Source organism: Phalacrocorax aristotelis, chromosome 16 (assembly GCF_949628215.1).
Source record: "Phalacrocorax aristotelis chromosome 16, bGulAri2.1, whole genome shotgun sequence".
Taxonomy (NCBI): domain Eukaryota; kingdom Metazoa; phylum Chordata; class Aves; order Suliformes; family Phalacrocoracidae; genus Phalacrocorax; species Phalacrocorax aristotelis.
Genome location: NC_134291.1, coordinates 13,112,159 through 13,121,323, shown reverse-complemented (window position 1 = coordinate 13,121,323; position 9,165 = coordinate 13,112,159). Strand labels below are relative to the sequence as shown.

The window sequence follows — 9,165 nt, the reverse complement described above, 5'->3', positions numbered from 1 at the left end:
GAGCATCACATGATTTTGATTTGAGTTGATAACACGAGTGCTATAAATATCAAACGGGAGATGTGCAGAGCGGTGATCGGCTGCCCCGATGTCCTCAGCTACTCAGCGGTGATGAGCAAAGGCCGTCCCCGGGGCTGCCGACATCGTGCCCTCCCCGCAGAGGGACCCACGCATCTCCCTTCCTCTTTGCTTTCTACCAGCACAGCCCCAAGGGCAGCTGAAAAAAGCCAAACCAAAGGGCAGCCACCACCATGGCAAGCCCGGGGGCAGATCTGTACCCCGTTTGTCAGCCTGTTGCTGTCACAGCAGGACCCGTGGCCCCGGCAGTGACACCGTGTCCGCACCACTGGATGTCACGCCCGGGCTGGGTGCCAACGGGAGCATTGGCCGGAGAGGTGCCGAGGGCGACATCGACACTGGGAGCTCTGGCTCTTGGAGCTGGAGCCTAGCTGGGAGCCCCGAGACCCCAGGGGCTGATCCCTGCTCACCCCAATACACCTTTTGGGGAGCCTGTTCTGCCTCTGGATCATTTAAAAATCTAGCACAGCCCAGCATCGCTGAGCTGCCGGCACGGCCCCGCTCCCCTGCCTCGCTCCAGCCAACGACGGCAGCGAGGAATGCGAGCCTGGGAGAGGGAGCCAGCACATTTCATTACCAGCACACAACAGACTGCAGGGTTTTAGTGCGGATAATAATTCAAAGTTATCCCCGTGCAGATCCATAACCCAGCAGTCATTACACGCAGAGCTGCTGCATGCATGCACGGCTTGGGGGGGGGGTTCGGCGACTACTGCAGCAGAGGATTTTGTAGGACAGTGCCGCAGTGGAGCGCGGGAGCGCAGGCAGGAGCTGGGTGACGATACGGCTTCGAGGGCAGCTTCCCTCCCAAGCCTGCCCGGCCGTATCCGCGCCAGACCCCGGAACATGTAAAGCCAGAACAAACCCCAGCAGGGCTGACCTGGCAGGGCCGCAAGGAGGGGGAATCCAATGCACAGAAAAAAAGCAACGTTTAACCCCAAAATGCACCTGCTGCTGGGCAAGATGCAAGTCTGAAGCGCTCGTGCTGCCCGGCCGTGGGATTTGGTGCGTGCGTTTGGCAGGGACAGGGGACCCTGCTCCTGCCTCCCCGTGCTGAGAGGGAAACTGAGGCACAGAGGCCACAGCGGTTTGCTCGGAGGTAACAGGAGAGCGAGCAGCTCTCCCATGGCAGAAAACATTTGTCCATATACCTAGTATTCCCTGTCCACTCCCAGTTCCTCCATCAGCCACCGGCACATGCTGCAGGGCCAACAGCCCACCCCCGGGCTGGCCCTTGCCCTCCCTTGTCCATTTTCCCTCCCCCTTCCCCAGAAGGTGCCCCAGTGCCCCCCACCCAGCCTAGCGGAGGGGCTTGCCTCGGCCCCACGGGGTGGCACCGGCTGGGGAGGGGACGGGCCCTTCCTTAGCTGGGGCTGAGCCCCAACAAGGGCTGCCCCGTCATCATCCCCCCAGGCTGGTTCCCGGAGCTGTCCCGGCTGGGAAGGTGGAGCGGGGTCTGGGAGCCCACACCCTGTGCGGAGGGGTGACCCCACACCCCACCCCTCCCAGGGGGGGTGGCAGGGCAGTGTGGCTGCCGGGGAGGGTGGAAGAGCATCTCAGGCAGGATCAGGCCAGGGAGGATCAACACCAAATCCTGCCCTTGCCGCAAATCCTGTCCCCAAAAGGGGCTTTTCCACCAGCCGGTCACTGCAGTGGGAAAAGCAGAGGTGTTTGCAAGAGTCCTGTGGCTCCGCAGCCAGGCCAGGCGCAGAGTTGTGTTTCAAAGGACTGACGGTCCTGCCTGCTCTTCCAAACGTCACAAATGCTGTGGTTCATCACGGCCTGGCGGGCCCGTTGCCGGCGTGAGCCCCACTGGGGTTGCGAGCGAGGGCTCGTAGGCAGCGTTTCCGTGGGCTTTGCAGGCAGGCACCACGCGAGGCCGGCTGCTCGCAGCTTTGCTAACTCAGCTAGGAGCCACGCCGTGCACGCAGGCGGGTGTTTCTGGCAAGCAGGAGGTCCCGAGCGCTCTCGGGGCTCCGTGTAAAGGAAGCAGGTGGGTTCGGGATGCCAGCGTCTCCTGGAATTGTTCCTCTGGCACCTCCACCCACCTTCGGGCTGGTTTTGCCCCAGGAGGATGAAGCTGCCACAATCTCAGCTGCTCAAGTGGGACGTCCCGTACCCACTGCTGCATCCCGGTGAGTGGGATCCCCCCGCCGGCACGCCCCAGGGTGACACCCAGCCCAGGGACACCATGCACCAGCAGCGCTTCTCCGTTGCACCGGGCGGCTGAGCCGGGGGGGCTGGGGAGCAACGTGGGCTGCTGCCTGCTGGACCCCGCTCCCTGAACCACCGGGCCTGGGCACAAGCCCCGCACCCGGCTGTGGGGGCCGAGCGGCTGCAGGGGCCGCTTCTGAGGTCTCCATCCCTCTGCCCCTTCCCGTGGCCGGCCTGTCACCGCCGCCACATCCAGACCTCCAACACTTCTTTTCAGCTCAGCCTATTTTCACGCCACCCGGTTGCGAAGTTCCCGGTTTATTTGTTTGGATTTAAAAATCCGAAAACAAATAAAAATGCTGCTTTTCCTTTTTTAATTAAACGCTTCCAGGCGCGCATCGCACCGGCCCTGTTGGTCCCCAGGCCCGGGGGGGGGGGGGGGGGCGCGTGGGGGGGGGGGGCGCTCACCCTTGCAGGCTGCGGCTGCACCTCAGTGTCACCAGTATTTAAAATATATTTATATTTAAATATATATATATTTATATTAGGAAAAAATTAAATCACCCCAAAAGGCCAGCCCCGGGCGCTCTGCCAGCCCCGGACCCCTCCTGGGGCTGGGGTCCCTGCGCGGGGGGGCGGGGAGGGCCCGGCTGGGGCGGTTAAGGGGGGACCCCGCGGGAGCGGCCCCCCCCCGCCGCGCCTCTCAATGAACCTCCTCAATGAACCTGACGTCACCAACGCCTTCCGAAAAAACCCTCGCAACGCTCCCAATCAGCGGGCGGGCCGCTCCTTCCTCCGCCCGTCCCGCCCTCCCCGGGGTCCACCGACCAATCAGAATGCCGTCTGCAGCCAAAACACAAGCGCCGGCCAATGGGAGGGCGGCGGGGCGGGGCGCGGCGCTGGGGCAGCTGGAAGATTCGAACCGAAGGCCCGTCGGGGCGGGCGGCGCGGCGGCGGCCAATCGGGGCGCGGGGGCGGGCTCCCGCCGTGCGCGGCCCCGCCCTCCCCGTCGGCCGCCCCCCGGTGCGGCGGGCGCGCTGCGGGCAGCCAGGGCGGCGCTGGCGGGGCGCCCCCGCCATGTCGGTCAACATGGAGGAGCTGCGGCACCAGGTGATGATCAACCAGTTCGTGCTGGCGGCCGGTTGCGCCGCCGACCAGGCCAAGCAGCTGCTGCAGGCGGCCCACTGGCAGTTCGAGGTACGGGCCGGTCCCCGTGTCCCCCCCCAACCCCAAAACCGGGACACCCCCCCTCGAGATCCCTCCAAACCGGGATCCCCCGCCAGCCCCTGCCCGTAGAGCCGGGGGGGGGGGTGTGGGGTGGGGCGGGGGGAGCGGAGTGGGGAGGCCGGCCCAGCCGCGGCCCACCGACACGCGTGGCCGGGCCTCTGGGCCCCCCCCCCAGCACCCACGCCGCGGGGGGAGGGAAGGACGGACGGACGGGGACGGACACACCGGCTCCGAGTTCCCCCCGGTCTATTTATACCGGGCCGTAACCCGAGCTGCGGCCCAGCGCCCACCCCCGCGGGGCGCCCCCCCCTCACCCTGGGGCCCGTGGGTGGGTGTAAACAAGGGGGGTGGGTGGCCCCCCCCGCGTGGGGAGCCCCTGCGTGGAGCGGGGGCACACACACGATCCCGAGTGGGTCGGGTGAAGGGCAGCACCAGGCTCCACCTGCTTAGGCCTGGTGGTGGGGGAAGCACCCATGGGTGCCCCTCAGGCGGTCCCACGGGGGTGGGGGGGGCGAGCGGGGGGCTGCGGGGCGGGTAAGGGGGGGTGGTGGTGGCGGTGTGCGTGTTTCCCTTCCCCCTTTGTCTCGGGTGGGTCGGGGCTGACGCTTGTCCCCACAGACGGCCCTGAGCGCCTTCTTCCAGGAGACCAACATTCCCAGCAGCCACCACCCCCCCCAGATGGTAAGTGGGACCCGCACCCCACCCCCCACAACCCCTCCCCATCCCCAACAGCACCCTTAAACCCACCCCACCGGCTGCAAACCGCCCCCCCCCCCGCCCCGGCGGGGGTCCGCAGCCCCCCGGGCGGCGGAGCTGTCAGCTCCCCTGCCAGCCATGTTGCCGGGCGCCCGGAGGAACGCGCAGCCGGCGAATGTAAACACGAGCTAAAATGTCTGCCAGGAAATAGTTTGTCTCCGAGAGCATCGCGCTGGAAGTTGGGCTGCCCGGGCCGGGGGTGGGGTGGGGGGTCACTGGTGCCCCCCGCCCCTTCCCCAAACACCGCTTGACCTTGGCCGAGGGCACGGCCCCTCAGCCGAGGGGAGGAAGTTGTTCCCCTCCGGCTGGTTTTTGTTGTGTTTTGGGTGTTGTGTGTGTGTGTGTTGTTTTTTTTTTTAATCTCTTTCCTGTTGAGGGAACTAAATGGTGCCGCACGCGGGGGCAGGAGCAGGTCCGGGCTAAGCCTATTTTTCCTTCCCCCCCCCCCCCCCCTTTTCTCGTGCTGTCAGGATGTCACCGGCCGGCCCGGCATCGCCGGCAGCAAGCGCTCGCCCTCTCCGAGAAAGTCATTTTGCCGGCCGGCTCCCACTTGGACCCCTTTTATTTGAATTCCTCCTCCCCTGCGCGTTTCCTCACCGCCGCGGGGGTGCTGGCAAAGGGCCACCTCGCGGGAAGCCCCCCTCCCCAGGGGCCTCGGGGACGGGAGCTGCCGCCCCCGGTCCGGGCCTCGCCGGGGCAATGCCCGTCGGGCGGCTGCCGGATGCGGGACGCGAACCGGCTCCGATGAAACCCATCCCTGCGCCCCGTGGGGTGAGCGGGACCCAGCCCCGGCCCGAGGGGTGCCCCACTGTCCCCCAGCCCGGCACAGAGCCGGGCGGCTCTCCCCCTCCCCGCGATGTTTCCCTGACACCCGGCGCTCCGCGTGGTGACAAAATACCGTTCCCCCCTCTCCCCACATACTCCCACCTCACATTTTGGGCATTTCTTTTGCCCCCCCCCCCCCCCGCATCCTGATTTCTGCAGCTTAAAGTGCCCCGCACGGCTCAGGGCAGGGGGCGAGACGAGGGGCTTTACCCTCGCGGTTTCTATTTCTTTTTCAAGGGGCAGAGAACAAAGCCACGAGCGCAGCGGTGCTACGGCGCGGGGCGGCACGTCGCCTTCGCCCCTGCGCAGGGGAGGCTCCCCGCACCCGGCAGAACCCCCGCGGGTCCGGGCTGCGGGGAGGGGGACGCGCCGGAGCCGTTCGGTGTCGGTGCGGCAGCTCACGGTGGGACCCTCTTGACAGCCGAGCGGCTCCTTAACAGAAAGTGTGGGAGGAGGAAGGCAGTAATTACATGGCAATATTTTTTTTTTTTAAAATTAATGTTTTTAAATTACTCCGGCAAACACCACCCCAGAAGCTGTGTCCCCCCCTCCAGCATCGCGTCTGACCTCAGTCCAGGGCTGGGGTTGGGGGTGGGTGTGGGTGTGTGTTGGTGGTTTCTTTGGGGTTTTTTTTTTTTTTTTAATTTTTCAAAACACGGTCACTTGAAGTTTTTGTTGGGGTTTTTTGGTGGGTTTTTTTCTCTGCAACAAGTATCTCTTAAGATACTGCCAAATTTATAGGCTATTTAAAAAAAAACCAAAAAGCAAGCTGGCTTACCACTGCTTTGAGGTCAGCTCTGAAATGAGTTCTCCCAGAGTCTGTGCAGCAAGGGAAGAACACCCCTGGCTCGCCACAAACCTCTTCAGTGCTAGCCTGGCTGTAATCACGTTTTTGGGGTGCCCTGGCCCTGCACACCAGCGGGACCTTGCCCGTCCCACTGCCGATACAGGCCCGCCGGGTGCTGCTTCCCCCGGGCTGGGGGAATGCCCCATCTTCGAACGGGTCCAGCTGGGACCCCCCGGCCAGGGTTTGGCTGCAGCAGGGGGGAGCAGGGAGCACCTGCAGAATGCCCGGCTGCTCCTCTGATCCCAGTGATCACCAGGGAGGGGGAATCTGGGGGTTTGCCTGTGCTGGGGGAACCTCTGTGGCTGCTGAGCACCAGCCGGGGGCAAACCCTGGGATAAGCCCCAGGAAGGGGAAGATGCAGCAGCTATTCCCCATCAGAAGCATCTCCCTGATCCCCCATTGCAAAAGGCAGGAAAAGCTGGAGGCAGCAGGCGCTGCCCCAGCCCCGTGGCACCACTCGACATTCCCACGAGCAGCCCGGCAGCGAGATGCGCTGCTCGGCTGTGCCTCGGGCTCCCACAGGAGCCGTGGCTCCACGAGGACAGCAGGGGTTTGGGGTAGATTTAACCCAGAGGGGTGAAGCCCCCCATACACGCACCGCCTCCATGTCCATGCGTCCCCTCCCAGAGCTCCCCCCGCCTGCATGCACACCCCGTACACGTACCCCTTCCCCCTGCGTGCACCCCACATGCCCTCGCCGAGTTTTGCTCAACAGGTCCAGCGGGGCAGGGGGAAACGGCCCCCAAGACTATTCCCTCTCCAGGGACTGGGCTGGGCAAAGTGCTGCTATTTCTGGCTATATGGTTTTATATATACAATATGCTAGTTTATATATATAAATAATATATATAGCTAGTATATAGTTACATACATACACTAGCTTTAATATATATATATATATATAAATAGCTATTAGCGTATGTTCAGAGCAGCCTGTGGCAGAACCCTGCTCCCTGACAGCCACCCCCCTCTGGAGATAAAAAAGGAGGGGGTAGGGGCATTAGGGCAGGTGCCCACCCTATTTTGTACTGCTGGGGTGAAGCCCCCCTGCACAGCCCCTTTGGGGGGGCTTTAGCCCCCCCACCTACTCAGCGTAGCAAGTGCTTTGTTGAATCGGGGCCCTGGGCACTGCTAGCCCCTGCAGACCCTGTACGGGGTCCCCCCCCAGCGGATTTTCCTCTGCTGGTGAGATTGGCTGTGAAAAGGGCCGGATCCGTCTCCGGCTTGGGGGGGCGGGGGGCAGGGGGTGCTATATTTAGCCGGGTACACAGAGGGGCCGTACCAGGAACCACGGCAGGGCTTGGCTGCCACCACGTGTCCCGGGGGGGCCCTGCCTGCCGTTCACTCGCTGTGCCCTAACAGGGTGCAAAGGGGAGGTGGGGGGGGGTCGGGGAGCTGGGTCCCCAACACCCTCCTCACCCATCACACCAGACCCCGTGGCAGCAGCCCTATCCCATAGAGCAGCTGACATCAGAGCAGCATCCCCCTCCCCAAATCTGCTGCCTCCCAGCACTTTGAGCACCCTGGATGGTTCAAAATGTCCCTCCCAGCCCAGGCTGGCCCTGAGACCCTCCCCATGCAGCCCCTGCACTTGTGGGGGAGCCACCCAGACCCTTGGGGGCTGCACAGCAGTGCTGGGGACCCCAATGTCAGCCAGACCTGGGCTCCAAACATCCCCTGGGGCTGGGGGTCCCTGGTGATGGGTCCAGCTCCTGCAGGCAGGTTGGGACCCCAAAAACATCCATGACCAAGCTGATTCCCACCCTCTCCTCTCCCCCACAGATGTGCACCCCCAGCAACACGCCGGCCACGCCACCCAACTTCCCGGACGCTCTGGCCATGTTCTCCAAGCTGCGGACCTCCGAGAGCCTGCAGAGCAGCAACAGCCCCATCACCTCCATGGCCTGCTCCCCCCCGGGGAGCTTCAGCCCCTTCTGGGCCTCCTCGCCCCCCAGCCACCAGCCCGCCTGGCTGCCGCCCTCCTCGCCCACCGCCCACGGCCTCCACCACCACCTGCACCACCCGCAGCCCACCTGGCCCCCCGCCCCACCGCCCGCCGCCCCCCCACAGAAAGCCGTGGCCACCATGGACGGCCAGAGATAAGACTGGGTTGGTGGAAGAGGGGGAATTGGGGGGGGGGGGGGGGGGGGGTCTGGGCCAGGGCGTTGGGAGCGGGGGCTCCCTGAGAAACGCACTGGAATCATTTTCTAGGCTTTATTATTATTTTTCTGGGGGGGTGTGAACATGCTGCCGGGGAGGGCACCAGCCCACAAGAGTTGCTAGCTGGTCTTTTCTCCCCCCATTTTTTTTTAATATATAACTATAATATATAAATATATCTAATGTATATAAATCCAGAGAGAAGGAGCAGCAACATGGAGGAGGCAGCCAGGTGTGTGTGTGTGGGGTCCCTACAATCCCCCTTCCCCCCCACATCACAGGAGAGGGAAGTGGAGGGGGGGGGAATAACAAAAATTAGAAGTATGGAGGCAGCTGCCGGCACCCCAGGCCATGGCCACGGGGGCACAGAGCCGCTGGGCCACCTCCCACAGGCTCTGGCTTTCTATGACACGGCAGCACCCAGAGCAAAGCACGCCTCTCCTCTGGCTTCCAAAATTCAGCCCAGCTTCTTGCACAGACCCCCCCACCGGGCCCCCCTTTCACCCCAGCCTCTTTCCCTCAGCACCCCTCTGGGGCCGGGGGAAGTGGAATGGGGGGCTGGGATTTATCAAGGCGATGCCCCCGTGTCCCTGTGGTCACCGTTCACAGCCCTTCCCTGGGGAGGGCAGGGGGGAGCTGGGGGTTTTTTTTAGTTTTCAAATCAATCTTGCTTAAAAAACAAACAAACAAAAAACCAAAAAGAAAAAAAAAACAGGTTGAAGGTTTTTTATTAATTTAAAAATAATAAAAAAAAAAAATCACTTTTTTAACACCAGCTGTCCCTGCCTTTTCTCTTTGCTGGGAGAATGTCCCTGGCAGGGCACCGAGATGGGGGTGAGGAGCCCCCCCAGCCCCCCCACAGCATCACCAGTGGCGACGGGTCCCCCCCCATGCCCTGCCTGCAGAGGCCATGGCTGCGCCCCCCAAAGCGGGGGGCAGAGGGAAGGGGAGGTGCCGGAGCTGTAGGGGTGCGGTCAAAAGCCCATCCTGCATCCTCGCAAAATACCATGGCTTGCACCCCCCTCCAGCAGCCCGTCCCCCCACCAGCCCCATCACCCACCTGTGTGATGAGCCCCCAGGCCTCAGCACCACAGGGACACCCAGTCCCACCTGTGATA

At 63.4% G+C, this 9,165-nt stretch overlaps 1 protein-coding gene across 1 annotated transcript; it reads left to right on the top strand.

Moving 5' to 3' along the window:
- Window positions 1-3,198: 3,198 nt before the first annotated feature.
- Window positions 3,199-8,819, top strand: UBALD2 (UBA like domain containing 2). Its single transcript, XM_075111179.1, has 3 exons — window positions 3,199-3,429; window positions 4,078-4,140; window positions 7,670-8,819. Exons 1-3 carry the CDS (start codon window positions 3,310-3,312, stop codon window positions 7,988-7,990), a joined length of 504 nt encoding a protein of 167 aa, XP_074967280.1. The 5' UTR covers window positions 3,199-3,309; the 3' UTR covers window positions 7,991-8,819.
- The last annotated feature ends 346 nt before the right edge of the window (window positions 8,820-9,165 follow it).